Here is a 17536-nt window from a genome sequence, read left to right on the forward strand (position 1 = left end):
GCCCCGCCTCCCTGGACCGCACTCCGCTTTGTTGGACCAGTCCAGGCCAGCTTTTTCCTTAGCCCAGTTGAGGCATTAACTTTGACTATTTTTTCGAACGCGCGTTTGCGCATATGTAAATGTAGTTGAGCTTATATAGCGCACAGCTACCCGCAGTGGGTTTCCCGGCGCTTGCTTAGGGAACCCTTCCTGATATTCCCCAGTGAGATAGCAGGGTATCCACAAGGTGAAAGCCAGGCATCCCGCCGCGAGGGGCCGTTGTGGAGATTAAGCAAGCTATTGCCCAGAGTCGCAGAGTGTGAACCCGTGAGTCGAGGAGGCACCGGGGCGAGAATTATCGAGTCCGTGGAATTTTTAGCCCAAGACCCGCCGAGGCGGGGAATTGAACCCTGGTCCAGGACCCATCTCAGCTTCCGGGTCTGCTGCCTCTAACCCCTGAGCCACACTTCTCCAGACTCGGACTTTTGAGATTATCTTGTTTACTGTTTACATATTCCTCTTCCTTCAAAACCTCGCGCAGGAGCGCTAACACACCTTCCTTTTTTACCTGAACAATTTGTGTATCTACTGTACCTAATTACCAGCGCTCATTATTTGCTTCCCACGATATCCAGAAGGAAGACGTATTCAACCTTTATTTTCAAGAGACCATCCTGCACATTCCTGCCTGGGGCTTGCTACAAGTAAGTGAGGAAGAGTGCACAATTGCAAAAAATAATTGTATATGTTCATTAGAAATATTAGTATAATTAATTCAGATATATTTTGTGGTTTCCTTTTATGTTTTAGCTTTCACTGTCCTTGGAAGCGGCCTTCTCCTTGCTGACTGCCATTGGGACTTCTTTGATGGTTTTTCACACTGGGAGACTGTGTGTCTGGGAAAGGAGGGGACATTCTCTTCGCTCCCGAGGAATAATTTTTGATACAGACCTTGGTATTGACCACACCGGGATCAACAGTGAGAGAGAGAGAGAATCAGTCAGAGAGTCAGTCAGTCAGTGAGAGAGTGAGAGTGTCAGCAAGTTAGTCAGTCAGTTAGTGAGAGAGTGAGAGTTAGTCAATCAGTAACAGAGTCAGTCAGTCAGTGAGAGAGTGAGTCAGTGAGAGAGAGAGAGTGAGAGTCAGTCAGTCAGTGATAGAGAGAGTGAAAGAGTCAGTCAGTCAGTCAGAAAGTCAGTCATCAAGGCAGTGAGAGAGAGAATGAGAGAGTCAGGCAGTCAGTCAGTCAGTCAGTAAGAGAGAGTGAGAGAGTCAGTCAGTCAGTGAGAGAGTGAGTGAGAGAGTCAGTCATTTAGTCAGTCAGTCAGTGAGCGAGTGACAGGCTATCAGTCAGTCAGTGAGAGAGTCAGTCAGTCAGTTAGTGAGACAGTCAGTCAGTGAGAGAGTCAGTCAGTCAGTGAGAGAGAGAGTGAGAGAGTCAATCAGTTAGTCAGTGAGAGAGAGTGAGTGAGAGAGTCAGTCAGTCAGTGAGAGAGTGAGAGTCCATCAGTCAGTCTGTGAGAGAGTCAGTCAGTCAGTTAGTGAGACAGTCAGTCAGTGAGAGAGTCAGTCAGTCAGTCAGTGAGAGAGAGTTTGAGAGAGTGAGTGGACTTGCTACTGGTCCTACCTCGGGCCCGGGCTGCTGCTGGGGGCTGGACTGTGTGCATTCCCTGTCCCCGGACGAGGCTCTGTGATCGTGCTGCATGTTCTGTGTGCCGGCCCCTGGGACTTCATCCCCCAGTGCCCCCTGCATGGCACACTCACCTGCATCATCGGTAAGTGCCCGGAGGCGCTTAAAACAACTCGGTGCCTCCCGCGATGCGGGACGCGCGCGGGCGAAGCCCGGGCCAAGGGCGGGCCCGTCTGCGCCCATCCGGCCAGAACGTGGCAGGACTGGGCCACCCTATTGATCCTTCGTCGTACAGAACCCTCAGGTGACACTGTATACAGATTCTGGGGTCCCAGTTGAAACTGAGGACGACCCTATTGTTTGGGATATTTGCTGAGTGGTTTCCTCCTGGTATTAATACCGCCTCTTTATGTAACTAATTCTAAATATTTAGACACCTTTTTAAGCATTATTGTGGCTCTACTGTACCCCTAGAGGAGACATTTACCGTCGAGATCTGCGGTCCTGTAAACACTATTGACATTTTATTCCAGAGTAGTAGGTACGCCTATATATTAGTTCTTGAGTTAGGGGGCTTTAACCAGGCCCTACTGGAAACATCATGTCTAAACGCAAACTAAAGAAAACACCCAATGGCAACGCTAGCAAGGGCTCTACCCTTGATGACTACCTGGTCAAGGCAGTGAGCACAATGAATGTGGAAATCACGAGGGCAGAACGCCGCCTCTCCCTTGGGGCAGGCCTTGGGACAGAGAATACCCCGACAATAGAGCCAGATATTATTTTGGTAAACACACAACAATCTATCCCTATTTCCAATCATGAGTCTTCCACTCATTGCCAGGATGCCCCTTTGATAGATGAACTAGAGTCACCTAACCAAAGCGGACCGCCAACTCCAAAGCGAAGAAGACATTGTAGGAAAGATCTGCCCAAATTAGGGAATCCAGGTAAACAAAAAAAAGGGCCCCCAATACGTAAACAGATTAAGGCCCCCGAGAAAACCTGTACTCCCAATGTGATTCCCGAAGACCTAGTTAATTCCATTATTTCAATTATGACACAAAAAATGGAATCTATGCTTAAGCCCCTGATCAATAAGACAGACTCTTTAACTGCAGAGGTGGAGAAGTTGGGCACTATCTTAAAGGACGCTAGTGGACCAACACGGAACATTGGAATGGACCCCAAGGGACGGGCAATTTAACCAACCGACAAAGGATGGAGGCAGCTCATGATCGTCCCAGTGCCACGGCCAAACACAATCCCCAGTATAGGGATGTTGGGGCAGTTGGGCATAGCAATCATATATCCTCTGCCCCTAGGGCTAGTGCCACCCCTATCACTATAGATCCACAGAGCAGCTCCAGGTACTCAAAATAATCTATCCCAAGACCTGTATAGACCTACGGGCCCGAGAGAGCAGGACGTGATGAATTTGCCACCTGACTGTAGTCCATACGTGGCAGTCATGGTCAATGTACCATAACTCAGGGAGAAGCAAACAGAAAGTCATAGTGCCCTGAAGAATAAGGTGATGCATTGGTTGCACCAACACTGTGATTTTCCCGTGGGTCGGGCAGACCAAATCCTATTAACAAGAAGGGTGAAGTGGATAGGCCCTTCCAGTAAAACGGTGCAAGGGGACTGCATTATCATTAATTTTAAGAAGCCTTCCTGGGCACAAATGTCCCTGGAGAGTGCTGCGTTTAGTTCTCATACGGGACGCTCAGCTTCAATCTACCCCCTTGGTTATTTTTATAGACATTTATTTATTTATTTATTCAATTACTTAATTTTTATAGCGCAACAAATACCCGGGGGTGTCTCGGCGCTGTGGAGCTACTGGAGTCAGCCATCCTCTTACTGGTTAAACAACCATGTTTTCAAGAGCCTGCGGAAGCTCGTCAGGTTCGGGGCAGTTTTAATGGCAAGTGGCAAGAGGTTCCAAAGTTTTGGAGTGGCCACAAGGAAGCGCCTGTCTCACCAGGTGACCGTTCTTGTACGTGGCACAGGGAGGAGACTGGTATTGGCCGATCTTAATTGCCTTCTGGGAATATACAGCTGAAAAGCTTCGGTCAGGAACCTGGGTCCTATGCCATGTACTGCCTTATATGCAATGCAGAGGGCCTTGAATTTAATACGGCTCTCAACTCTCAGCCAGTGGAGCTGACGAATGCCAAGAGTGGTGGATTTGCGGCGAGGAATGTTTAGGAGGATCCTGGCAGCCGCATTCTGAATGGATTGCAGCTTGGTTATGACACGCTTCTGGGTATGAAGAAAGAGAGCGTTCCCATAATCTATTTTAGAGAAGACTAAGGTAGAAACCAGGGTCTTCCCAGCTGAGGGGGGGAGATAAGGTAGCAGCTTCTTGATTTTTTTCAAGATAAAGAATGATGACGACACGACCTTGTTAGTGTGGAGGTCAAAAGCCAGCTTGCTGTCGAACATCACTCCCAGATTTCTGGCTTTTTCCACTGGGACAGGTGGATGGCCGAGCTTTTCCGGCCACCAACTAGGGGACCATTCAGGGGAGAGTCTTCCGAAGGTTATAACCTCGGTCTTGTCCGAGTTGAGCCTAAGACAATTCGAGGCCATCCAGGTACTGACCTCAAGCATAGCTCTCTGGAAGTTGGCCGCTACAGTAAGGCCGTCCTTGTGGATACCCAGAACCAGCTGGGTATCGTCTGCTTAGGATGTAAGTCGTACCCCATGGGCCTTTATTACCCTCGCCAAGTCCGCTACGTTGATGTTGAATAGCATAGGACTTAGCGAGGAGCCTTGTGGGACTCCACAGGGGAGTGCAGAGATAGGTGAATAAAAATCTCCCAGCCTCACTGTCTGGGTGCGGTTTGCCAGGAAAGATGAAATGAGATCCTTGGCCGGACCGTTTATCCCCAGGGCTGTGACACGGTCGACTAGAATGACATGGTCGACCGTGTCAAAGGCTGCTGACAAATCCAAAAGGATGAGGACAGCCGCCCCTCCCTGGTCCATGATCGCCCTGATCTCATCAGAGGCCTTTATCAAGGCGGTCTCTGTTCCATGCCTCACATCTTGGTAACCCCTCTGTAGGGGGTAGATACCCTCAAGTAAATAGATCTAACACGATAGCTATTTCAGAAATGCATCCTGCTGTCCCAGTAATGAATAGATTCCAGGCCCTAAGTTCATTAGATTGCAACGACTGACTGGACCCATTATGTCTAGTGGGGAGGGGGGCCACAGTCTATGACTCCAACTACTAGGTCCTGGAATGTCAAAGTTCTTGATGCCCCAATACTATATAAAAGGTCTTTGCACACTAATATAATGTCGGGTAATGATGGAGTGTTATCCCCAGATGGTAGGGGGGCCAATGAGGTAGAGGTTAACGGGCCGGGACCATTATTAATTCACCCCTCTAGTACCCCATCCGACAATAGTGGGGTGGTAGTTGGTAATAGTGGTACAAGTACCCTGCAGGGCCTAGAGACAGATTACACTCCAGCTCCCCCACCGACCCTTGTCCACACCACATCTTCAACAAAGCTGACTCCATCATCGCACCCCAACTCCGGAACATCATCAACAGCTCCTTCGCATCCGCCACCTTCCCGGAGACTTGGAAACATGCCGAACTGAGCGCCCTCCTGAAGAAACCCACTGCGGACCCCACGGATCTCAAGAACTTCCGCCCCATCTCGCTCCTCCCCTTTCCAGCCAAAGTCATCGAAAAGACCGTCAACAGACAACTCTCTGCCTTCCTCGAGACCAACGGATCCCTCGACCCCTCACAGTCTGGGTTCCGAGCAAACCACAGCACCGAGACCGCCCTCATCGCCGCCACCGACGACATCAGGTCCATGCTCGACAACGGAGAAACTGCTGCCCTCATCCTCCTGGACCTCTCAGCAGCCTTCGACACTGTATGCCACCACACCCTGATACAGCGCCTCAGCAACACCGGAATCCAAGGAGCGGCCCTGAAGTGGATCATCTCGTTCCTCGATTGAAGAACTCAGAGAGTCCGCCTCCCCCGTACCGATCCTCGGCCACCGAAGTAATCTGCGGCATTCCACAAGGATCCTCACTCAGCCCCACCCTCTTCAACGTCTACATGAGCCCTCTCGCAGCCATCGCACGCCAACACAACCTCAACATCATCTCCTACGCCGACAACACCCAGCTGATCCTCTCCCTCACCAATGACCCCGCCACCGCCAAAGCCAACCTTCAGGAAGGAATGAGAGACGTCGCAGAATGGATGAAGATCAGCCGTCTGAAACTGAACACAGACAAGACGGAAGTCCTCATCCTCGGACCATCTCCCTCTGCCTGGGACGACTCTTGGTGGCCCCCTGCCCTGGGCACCGCCCCCAAGCCAACGGACCACGCACGCAACCTGGGCTTCATCCTGGACTCCTCCCTCACGATGACCAAGCAAGTCAACGCCGTCTCGTCATCCTGCTTCAACACCCTGCGCATGCTCCGAAAGATCTTCCGATGGGTCCCCACCGAAACCAGGAAGACGGTCACCCAGGCCCTTGTCACCAGCCGTCTGGACTACGGGAACACCCTCTACGCTGGAACCACAGCCAAACTCCAGAAAAGACTCCAGCACATTCAGAACGCCTCGGCACAACTCATCCTGGACGTCCCTCGCCGCAGCCACATCTCGGCCCACCTGAGGGACCTGCACTGGCTCCCCGTCAACAAGAGGATCATGTTGAGACTCCTCACCCACACACACAAGGCTCTCCACGACACGGGCCAGAAGTACCTCAACAGCCGACTCACATTCTACACACCCACCCGCCACCTCCGCTCCGGCAGCCTCGCCCTCGCCTCCGTCCCACGAATCCGCAAATCCACCGTCGGAGGAAGATCCTTCTCCTACCTGGCAGCCAAGACATGGAACTCCCTCCCCACTCACCTACGGCTGACCCTGGATCATCTCTCCTTAAGGAAACAACTCAAGACCTGGCTGTTCGAGCAGTAGCATCCCCCCCCCCCCCCCCCCCAGCGTCTTGAGACCCTAACGGGTGAGTAGCGCGCTATACAAATTCTATTGATTGATTGATTGATTGACCCAGTATGCCATCAAGACGGAGGCTACTCTATTGTTACCTGGAACATCGCCGGCATAGCTAATAAGATAAATCAGCTAGGATGTAAGGAATTTATTGGCTCACATGATATAGTCTACCTACAAGAAACATGGAGCACTGTAGATGTCCATTTGGAGGGGTTTTCTGCCTATATTTTGCCAGCAATACCGTCTCCCTCAGGCAGAGCCAAGGGGGGCCTGTTGATCCTATTGAAAATTAACACCCCAGTGAAAGTCAAGAAAAGTATTAACATAGGGCATCCCGCACAGTTACTTTGGTTGCATAGTAAAGTAGGACAGGACCTTCTCTTGATTAACTTCTATAATAACATATTTAATTTAACGCGCCACAGTATAGTAGTTGAAGTAAGATATGAATTAGAAAAATTGGTGGAATTGGATTTACCTAATATGCATATTGTTTGGTTGAGGGACTTTAATGTGCCCATTTGCCCTTTATCACTGACAAAAGTTTGTGGGGTTCAAACAGACGTAGATAATGACTATTTACATTTTCCCCATACTACTTATGGTAACACCTTAAATGCGGTCCTTATTGAATTTGACCTGTAAATTGTGCAATGTGCTAAAGATGTGTAAGGGAAGGAGATCACGACTTTTACAAGAAGGTCAGTAGAGAGGAGTATTGACCATGGGATTGTCTCCGCTAACATTGTGAAAGCCTGTTCAACCCCACAGATTGTGGAATTGTCTTTGAGTGATCACAATCCAATTATAATGGGATTGCATCTCTGGGGGGATAAGATTGTTGAAGTTTGCACTGTTGTAAACAATATTGCCCCGATCCGTCTGAATGGTTTTAGAATTAAATGGGTGGGAGCTAATTCAACGGAACTTTCTAAAAAAATTGTACAGGCCGGTAGCAAGGAAATATTGGATAGTTTAATGGTCAGGACTGAACCAACAGTGATCCTGGATTATATTATTAAGATTAATGAGCGTATTTCCACTTTATTCACTGTGGCCCCCTCTAAGAAACCAAAAGTGGGGATGATTTGACCACTCATGTACGGTCTCTCTGAGTAATTTAAAACTTGCTCTTTCAAATAAACCAAGAGATAGTTTTAAAAAAGACGAAAGAAGGAGCTACAACAGGAGGCATGGGACAACCTAAACCTTGCGGCTGCAGCTTCCAATAATAAACTGTATTGGGACACGGTCAACAGTAAATTCCTTAATAATGAAACAGCTCCAGAACTTTGGTTCATGTGAGGAGTGAAGAATGGGTAGACCACTTCTTTAAAAATTTTAACCCGAGTGAAACCCCCCCGATAGAACCCCTTACCTTAAGTAAGTGGCCCACAATAGAGTTAGGTATTACTCTGGATGAAGTATTGATAGGTATTAGTAACAGCAAGGGGGGGGAAGCACCAGGTGCCGATGGAGTCCCCATATATGTATATAAATCGATTCCAGATTTATGGGGGCCCATACTTACAAGGGTTTTTAACGTGGCAGTGGTGGAGAGACGCCCCCCTCATGGGGGGAATCGGTTATTATCCCTATTTATAAAAAGGGAGAGAAATCGGAAGCAAAAAATTACCGACCGATCTCCTTATTAGACTCCTCGGTTAAGATAATGAGTAGAGTTTTATTGATAAGGTTAGAGGAGTGGGTTTTGGATAAAAATATTTTAGCACAATCCCAGTATGGTTTTAGAAAAGGCTTAGGCTTAGGCTTAGTGAAATTTGTCAATTGTTGCCAATTATTGAACAGGGCAAATGGAGGAATACTAGACAAGTTAATTTCCTTAATTGTATCCAGTCCTAAACAAGTCGTTTGTTTGACCGTTTCGTTCAAAAAAATAATTTGTATTGGAATCAAACAAGCCCTAAATAAGGTGTCAGTTCCATGTACCTTCCACTCTTCAGTTCCTCAAAGTGACTTTAACTCAACTGTTTCTTTCCAATAGTCATAACCTTTCAAGGCTAATTGAGAAACAAACACATTAGAACATATTAATTTGATTTGTGTTAGCATATTTTCCCCAGCCTGGGAAGGGACAAGTTTAAAATAATATGAAAGAGATCTGTGCTCTGACCGTCCACCTCTCTCCAAACGTGTATCATATAAATCCTGGGAGGAACATGTATAGGTATACTGATACACATCAGGCTTTCTAATGTTATGGTTTTGCAGATTATATTTTTTCTCAGGGGTTTACTGTTGAGGAGACCCACCCCGTGATTGTGTTTTGTTTTTATTTTGTTGTTTATTATCCCACTTCTCCTTCAAAGAATCAGGTGCTTGCTTAGAGTTATCCTTTTCAGAATTACCCTTAAGTTGCGGTTTCCCCAGGCCTGGCTCCCAACTTATCTCTACCCAGCGTAGCATAGGTTTCTTCGATAATTTTAGGCAATTCTCACTCCCTCAGGCGTTGGTGTATAACCAATGCTGCTGCCTCCCCTTTTATGTTACTTGACATAACGGCTGATACCGCGGCAAAATTGCCCATGAGTTTCATTCCCAAGTGCTGCCCTGCACTCATGCTGTGCTGTTTCAGTACTTCAGGCAATACAGCCAGAGAAGGGGTACCATGTGTTCTGGTGTAAACTTCCGTGAAGACTGTACCCCCAGTGGTCCAATCTTCCACCAGGGGAGCCATCGCCATTGGCAAGAAAATAGTCAGTATTCTATCTTCTTCCTGCAGGCCCGTATGGAAGGAAAAAAAATCTCTTCATGCTGGCTTGTTATTTGTGCTATCCAGAACGGAATTTGCTCCTGTCCTGACTCATGCTAATCTTTCCCATAACGACATTCCGTGTTTGTGGGCTGCTACCTGTGGTAGCCAATTGTGGTTGAGCAGCCTGAGCAGTCCCCGCAGGGTTAACTGTGAGTGTTCGCATTTTTAACTGTGTGAGATTTCTGTACATTTTTGCTCGATCTTCATGTAGTGTGCTTAATTCTGCTGCATCTCAATTAGCAAAGTTCTGATGGGGTGTATAAGCCGCAAAGACTGGACACGTCGCTCCTTCTGTACTGAGGCGACTGAGTCTCACGTTTTCTGTAGTGTGGGGGAGGGCACCTTTAAACCAATTTATATGCTCTTGGTAAGATAATATGTCCACATATGGAGTGCATTCATCCGGTGTTACATCTTCAAAGTAAGTGTGAAACAGCTGTGTGCGAGCATCTGCAGCTGGGAGTTTAACCCAAGAATAGAGTACCTCTGCCTTGAATGCTTTGTGCGCCTCAAAGACGAAGGTAACGTCTCCACCTGCCCATCGCATCTTTGTACTATCATTGATACTCTAATGAACGTTTATGGTTTTCTAACTCCCATTTAAGTAAAATAATAATTACTCACATTTTGAACTTTCACAACACAAGCATTTTGGTCATGTTCTCACCTCTTATATGGACTGTAGATTGCTTCCACTCAGCCAGTAGGGGGTTTCGGATGCAGCAGGACAGGGCGCTGGGAGGACCACTGAAGATATACGTTGCCTTAACATGAAACAGGAGGGTGTCATTCGCAGCCTTCACTTCGACGGAAGAGGATATGTTCTTCCCGCTGTCATCTTTCCACTGTGCTTCCGGTTCAGGATACCACCCTGGTGAGCCACACACGACTCTGATTTCTCCATTTTGCAAATCTTCCAGATAGATGTGTGGCTTAGAGCCCAAAGCTATAAATGAAACAAAAGGCATATGAAAGGTTAGGTTTGAACTTTCTACTCCTCTGTGAGAAGACTGGGATGAGGGGAGGCAAGAAGGAATGTACTTAAAAGGGTTTCATGTCTGGTTGCTGTGCATATACCAATATATATTAGGACAGCATCATCAAATGAAGAGGTGTAATAATTCCCTGTTGTGCATTAGTAAACTGCACATAGTCGCACTCCCACCTACAAGTGTGTTTTTATTTTTCACAAATTAAACCACCCATCTCTATTCTCTAGTCTTACTCTAAAATATGTCACACATACTAGTTCTAGGCCCCACACTGTCCATTTGCTGTATGCCTCGACCTCCTAAATTCTCTCTAAATGTAAAGTGAACCCAAGTTTCCTATATTCATTCCTGATTTATTTGCCACAAAAATCTCTATTCTTCATGCACAAAACCCTTGTCAAGACAAATATCTTTCAACAAAATTGGAACCTAAATCAGAAAGAGACTGTAATTGGGACACAGGTTAGATATTTTCAGACTGCAAATAAAAATAGACCTTCGGGTATGAGTGTGAAGGTTCTTATTTTAACATTCAATTATTTCAATAAATGGAGAACAACTTCCTGCCCTGTTCTGCCCCTCAACATTTTCAACGTTTGAACAAAACATTTCCATGTTCTAAAGAAAAAATGAGAGCAAGCTGCCAGCACACCAGCGCCAAGAAACCGTCAGGTGTAAGCCGCGCTTTATAAGAATTTTTTACATTTTTACACAAGTTAGTTCAGTCACAAATAGTATGGTGTGCTCACATGGAAAAACACCACAATAGTGTAAATTCATATATGAGAAACATTTCGCAGATATATAAACTTTTTTGATATTCCAGAGCACTCCACAGGTTGTAATCTTAGGTCCGCCAATGCTGCAGAACCAGTTTTCTTTTTGGGAAAATACTAATTCAAAAGTTGACGGTGCACAAGTCCATAATTAAGGAGCAATAACAGTCAAAGTTTGTTGACACGCAGGTCACAGGTGAAGCACACAGCCAACACGTGTTACGTCGTACTGAGGACTTTTTCAAGGCATTATATACAACGTAAAGCACCTCGTTGTCCTTTTCAATAGGAAGGAGTCACCGTCAGCTCCTCCTTTCTTTTAAACGTGAAAAGATCAAAGGGTCCAATCTTCGGAACGCCTGGACCCGGACGAACACGATAAGTCGCTGTCCAAGACCTCCGGTAACATTGACAAGTGCTCGCACTTGTGCGCGATTCACACTTGTTCAGAGCAATGCGGAAGGACGATGGCTCAGTCCGGCCCGAGGTCCGCAGCAGGGGCGGCTCTAGGCTCATGGCGGCCCTGGGCAGGGAGCGTAGGTAGGGGGCCCCGGAAGAGGGGGTCCGGGCGGGGCGGAGCGTGGAGGCCAGTGAAGAGTGGGTGTTAGGATGTTTGAAAGTGGAACAGAGCCTGAGGCCGCCAAATCCCTGCCAGGGGCCGACACGCAAATATGTATCCATCCTCAGAGGATTATTATATTAAGAATATATATTGGCATGGTGGCCCCTGGGGTTTGGTGGCCCCTGGGGTTTGGTGGTCCAGTGCAGGTGCACAGCTTGCATATGCCTAAGGCCGCCCTTGTCCGCAGCAAGAAGACCCGTAGCGGCTCTACAAGTATCTCCACACATTCGTCTTCGCATGCTCTACCTCATAACATTCTTAAATACATGAAAAATATCCCAATGAGGCCAACAGTTAATAGGAAAAATAACCTCTTCAGACTTTGCATAGTTTCAGTGATTATTTTGAAGCACATATAACAGAGGGTCTTTTGTATAGTGGATTGTGTACTGAGACACCCGACCCATATGCAGCTGACCCTTGACCCTAAGACGAAGCACGCAGCTCACAACATGGCGCAGCAAGAGTTTATAAACAAGCATTGAAAATGCAATAGGTCTCGCCTTTGATTAAGTTAAAGTGATTTGCATTGCTAATGGTATTTTATAGCAAAGCAAGTGGCTTTTACTAGACCTATTGCATTTCTAATGCTTGTTTGGACCTTTTAACACGTCTAACTAAAGTCCACGGTTGGCTCACACAGAGCCCAGTTCCCTTGATATGAAAAGTGACCTGCTAACTCGCATGCAATCTCTTCTAAATTCCGGTCTGGAACTAAAGTGTCCCCAAAACATATCTTGGAACATAACATCTCCCCGGACGAGATACTGTCCCCCAAGGCCCAAAGAGATGCCTGTCTTCTCAAATGTTCTTGGAATTGAGCGAACTTTTGAGACTGAGAGGTGCATTCAAGGTTTAAGAAAAGGCATACAGAAGCTTCGTTGCCCACGTGGACTCGAAGCACTCACGGAAATCAATTTGCTGAGTTGGGATTTCCACCACCCTGGGCCTTTTTGATCAAAATAAACATTTTGTTCTCCGCTGTTAAGCTGCATGCCTGGTGTCAGCTGATTCCACTGTTCTTCTAGCAACGAATGAGTATTATCACAGCTTGGCGCTGTTGCTGGGTTCTTTTCCAGGTAAAGTGATCCGGTGTGCCTTGGAAATATTCATATGCCCGTCACATGTTCGTGTCATAGACAAGAAGCGCTGTTGGCTGTGGTCACAGTGCGGTAGGAGCTGCATCACACACCGCAACGACTTTCAACAGGAATATTTCCAAACCTCTCAGGGGCATATTACCAAGCAATAGCGATAATTATCGCTATTGCTTGGTTAGAGACAAAAATTTACCGCTGAGCTGCGGCGATTTTTATCGCAGATAAACCTTGGTATTACCAAGGTTTATCGCAAATGAGATAAAAATCGGCCGCAATGGATGAATATCGCTGAAAAGTCAGCGATATTCATGCATTACCGAGCTAATGCTCTTAGCCATGTTATCCACCTCCCATTGGATAACGTGGAGAAGCGTGGCTCAGTGGTTAGAGGCGGCAGACCCGGAAGCTGAGATTGACCGTGGACCAGGGTTCGATTCCCCGCCTCGGCGGGTCTCGGGCTCAAAAAATTCCACGGACTCGACAATTCTCGCTCCGGTGCCTACTCGACTCACGGGTTCACACTCTGCGACTCTGGGCAATAGCTTGCTTAATCTCCACTAAGGCCCCTCGCAGCGGGATGCCTGGCTTTCACCTTGTGGACACCCTGCCGGGGTTTCTCACAGGGGAATACCAGAACGGGTTCCCTAAGCAAGCGCCGGGACGCTTACGGGCAGCTGTGCGCTTTACAAGTCCAGCACATTTACATTAAGAACTGCTCAGGGGCAGGCGTTAGCTTTTGGAGATATTCGCGCTTAGTAATAGGAGATAGCGATGTTAGCGACTGTTTCCAGTCGCTAACATCTTGGCACGCCCACTTTGCATGTCATTAGTGATAAATTTCAGTGACATGCAAAGCGGGGCCCAAGATGGTCGCTATCTCCTACTAGCTGTCGCTGACTGGTGTTAGCGACAGCTAGGTAATAGGGAGATAATTTTATCTCCGCTTTCTTGGCTTTTAAAGCCAAAAAAGCGGAGATAAACCCACTTGATAATATGCCCCTCAATTCTTAAACTCGTCTGCCACTCTGACGCAAAGCTTCTGCCTAAACTATTCCCGAAATAAATGAGTGGCATTTAAAAGCGGACTGTTCAAACACTCTAAACAACCTTGTGTTGGCCGGGCCAACGGTCTCACACGTGATGGTTTTATCGAAACATGTGTGATAATGACGTCATCAAAGGTCCGGCGAGGCCACAGCCCACGACTGACTGGACTCTGAACCCCTCCCGTGGCATGCTAGCTCACACCTGCTGCAAAGCACGGATCATAGCGCTTTGAAGGGATACAACAATATCATAACACTGTACAAAAATCTAATTATTACCACTACCTTCTTCGGTGTAGGTCTGTCTCCCACCCATGCGGCCTTTCTTCCTGTAGGAATGAATCTGCCATGTTTGTAGCTCGTAAATGGGTTTCGCAGGTTTCTAGGCACACACGGGATGGTTAGAAAAAAAATGGAAGTTTAAAGTCCATGTAGATAAGGAATCTCATATTTCGAAGCGCATCCGATTAAAACAGTATGTAAAGTTATAGGCACATCCGGAGTTGCCGTTTGGTGAGAAGCCCCAGAAGTTGTACTTGAGCTGGCAGCTTCAGGGGTGCAAAGGCCTTGGGGTGAGGGTCGACCCCAGACAAGGTGTGGCACTGCCATGCAACCAGGGGGCTGCAGACCATATGCATGGATAAGGGTGGATATTGCAGTGGTGCTGAGCAGTTTTACAAAAAATATATTTTTACGTTTAAATTACTAGTTCCGCTTTTATTGTTGAAACAATTGCAGAGGTGAAAAAACCCGGATTTGGTCTGCGCCTCCTCTTCTCGGCCTTATGGCGGATTTAACAAATGTTGCTGTTAAAGGAGCAAATTCCTTCCCTCTGACGAGTGAGACTCGTGCCTTAGGTTTTCTGAAAGCTGCAAAAAGCTGCGGACACCCCCCTATGATCAGAACCTTCTCAGCCAGGTTGCAGTTGGTGGTAATTTTACAGATGGAAATAATGCAGCTGTCGATAGGGGTCCAATCCCCGCCTCCCCTCAGAGCCAAGAGCTCTTCCACCTCGTTGAGCCCTTGTGCACAGAGGTTGTCCAAATCCTGGGGTTTTGCTTAGTAACTATGCGCTGGCGAAAGGACGACAGGCGGAGGCCTTTGAGTCCCAGCTGAGCTAGGTTTGACGTGCACACCCATGTCACTTTCTTGTCCCCATTCCTGCATGCTAAACCCCTACATCATATAACTCCTTTCTTCATTCACATTCCAATTGGTAATTACACAACACCACCATGCTGCCCAAAAATCCTGCATTTATCACACAAGAGCTCACTACCATAGTGGATGAAATCATCCGAGTAGAACCCCAGATTTTCGGTACCCAATTATTGACTACTCCTCACACACGTAAACAGGAGATGTGGACCACGATAGTCAACAGGGTGAATGGTGTTGGCAACACCCTCCACACATAGCGAGATATGTGGAAGAGGTGGAATGTAGAGTAGGTGGAAACCCAGAGTCATCCCAGCTGAAACAACGGAACACGTGGTGAAGGGAGAATAATGACAACGTATATACAAAATAAGTTTCAAACAATCACACGGAGGGTTTTATTTAGCTTTCTCGATGCCCACCTGGGTCTAGTCTGCTAGATACAAAAGAAGCCAATTAAATTGACACAAGTTGGACTAATTGAGCACGCAGATTTGAGGAAAGCGGGGGGTAAAGTAAGCATTTTATTGAAAGTGGCTGCATCGGCAGTGAGAGGGGCTCAGATGTGCTTATGTGAGAATTTACAGGAGGGAAGAAGAATAGCCAGTGTTTTACCCTGTCATTGGGAGAGTATGGGATTGGGAGTCTCCCGGGACTGTGAAAAGAGATTTACAATGGGACGAGGAAAGAAGGATGTATGTCCTTACAACGCGGGCTTTACACCGAGCTACCATTACGACGCATCCATCACAATGCTAGTCGTTACAACGACTTGCGCTGGAGGCACTGGATTTAGGAATAGTATGATTTACTATCCCAACTCCAGCCTACGTAACAGTAGGGAAGGTGTTGGAATAGTAAACCATACTATTCCTTGGTATATAGCGCCATCCAGCGCAAGTCGTTGTAACGACTTGCGATGTGATGGCTGCGTCATAATGGTAGTGCGGTGTAAAGCCCGCGTTGTAATGGCTGTCTCCCGGAAAGAAGGCCCTAATGCAAAAGGTTTTAGAAATTGGGACTGGGAAGTAGGCAGTGGGCACAGGCTGCGGGCTGCCCGCTCTCCCTCCTCCCGCATGTGCAGGTGGTAGCTATGAGTCCCGGAGGGCAGAGTGAGCAACGGGGCCGCAGAGTGGTCGGTATCTCAGTTCTCCGGCGACAAGCTGGGGCAGGATGGCAGCGGATAGCCGGCACCCCTCCTCCCTCCCCTGGAGGCTGCGCACAGATCTCACCTTCTCGCACACCGAAATAGAGTTTCTGAGTGAATTAAGAGACGCCATCAACCAGGAAGTCGGGCCTTATATGGGCTGGCGTGCTGGAACAAGCTTGCTGTCCTCCCATTAACCCTTCCAGTGCATCCCTAAACACTGCAATTTCAAGATGCAGCGTTTACGGTATCATTTCACACAGAGGAGCGGTCTTCAAGTATCGCGGTCTGATGAAGGGAAGCGGTGCATTTGCGTTAGGAGGGTGGGGGAGGGCTTATAATATGAAGCGGAAGGGGGAAGCAATCAAAAAAAGCTGCAACGGACGGCAAGCAACATAACATGAAGCGGAAGGGAGAAGCAATCAAAACAAGTTGTGACGGGTGGCAAGCAACAATTAAAAAAGAAAAAGAGCTCTCCAAAAAACAAATACAGAATGAAACCGTAAGGAGAATGTACTTGGCTGGTGCGCATTTGCCTTTAATGGAAGTGAGGTTTCTTGAGATGTGGGCTGAGGTAAATGCTACCCAAGATGTGAGGAAGAATAAACGTTTGTGAAATCCACGACTGACCACGTGGAAATTAGTAAAGAAGGGTCATTATTTCAGTTTTAGAGTTGTAGGAAAGAAAGAACTCACGCCCAAAAAGTAAAGAGAGGCAACCCCGTCAGAACTTGGTCTTGTAACACCTAGGGGGTGGTCTGTCGCAATGGTGACGGAGTACCGTCTCTACCCAACGGATGGGCCTAACTCCTGATTTACAGAGGGAAAGACCGTACGTATGTCAGTGGCGGAGATTACAGCGTATCCGTCACTGACATAGAGGGTGAATTAGAGTTTGGTGGAAAGGGTACTCCGTCGCAATGGCGAGGGATTCTCCTCTCCGCCAAACTAAAAGTCTGCCCACCAGATTTACAGACAGGCAGACCTTAAGTATTTCACTGATGGAGATTACCTTGTCTCAGTCGCTGACATACTACTCCGATGGCCAAACTGCGCAATGGCCATTCGACCGCCCGTCCGAATTAAAGTGGGTTGTCGAATGGCCAGTGTGTACTCCTTCTTACCATGGTGAGAAATATGACAGTAAGGGAGAGTAACAACATTTAAATGACCATCCACAGCATGGGCTGAAGCTCCCTTTTTCATTCCAGATATAACTATGAAAGTTGTTCTGTCCCCAACACACGACTGCCAGGTTTACAGAACCCAACAGCAGCATAATCGAGCCCTGGG

At 47.5% G+C, this 17536-nt stretch overlaps 1 protein-coding gene across 3 annotated transcripts in view; it reads right to left on the reverse strand.

Moving 5' to 3' along the window:
* Window positions 1-17536, reverse strand: part of LOC144808036 (butyrophilin subfamily 1 member A1-like) — a 193333-nt gene that overhangs the window by 124938 nt on the left and 50859 nt on the right. For all 3 annotated transcript variants that reach the window (XR_013606715.1, XM_078673613.1, XM_078673598.1), the window contains exon 4: window positions 10070-10348. Coding sequence is in view for 2 of the 3 variants with exons in the window: in XM_078673613.1 (XP_078529739.1) it covers window positions 10070-10348 (279 nt within the window). In the remaining variant the exon portion in view is untranslated. The remainder of the gene's footprint in view (window positions 1-10069; window positions 10349-17536) is intronic.

Source organism: Lissotriton helveticus, chromosome 1_1 (assembly GCF_964261635.1).
Source record: "Lissotriton helveticus chromosome 1_1, aLisHel1.1, whole genome shotgun sequence".
Lineage (NCBI taxonomy): Eukaryota > Metazoa > Chordata > Amphibia > Caudata > Salamandridae > Lissotriton > Lissotriton helveticus.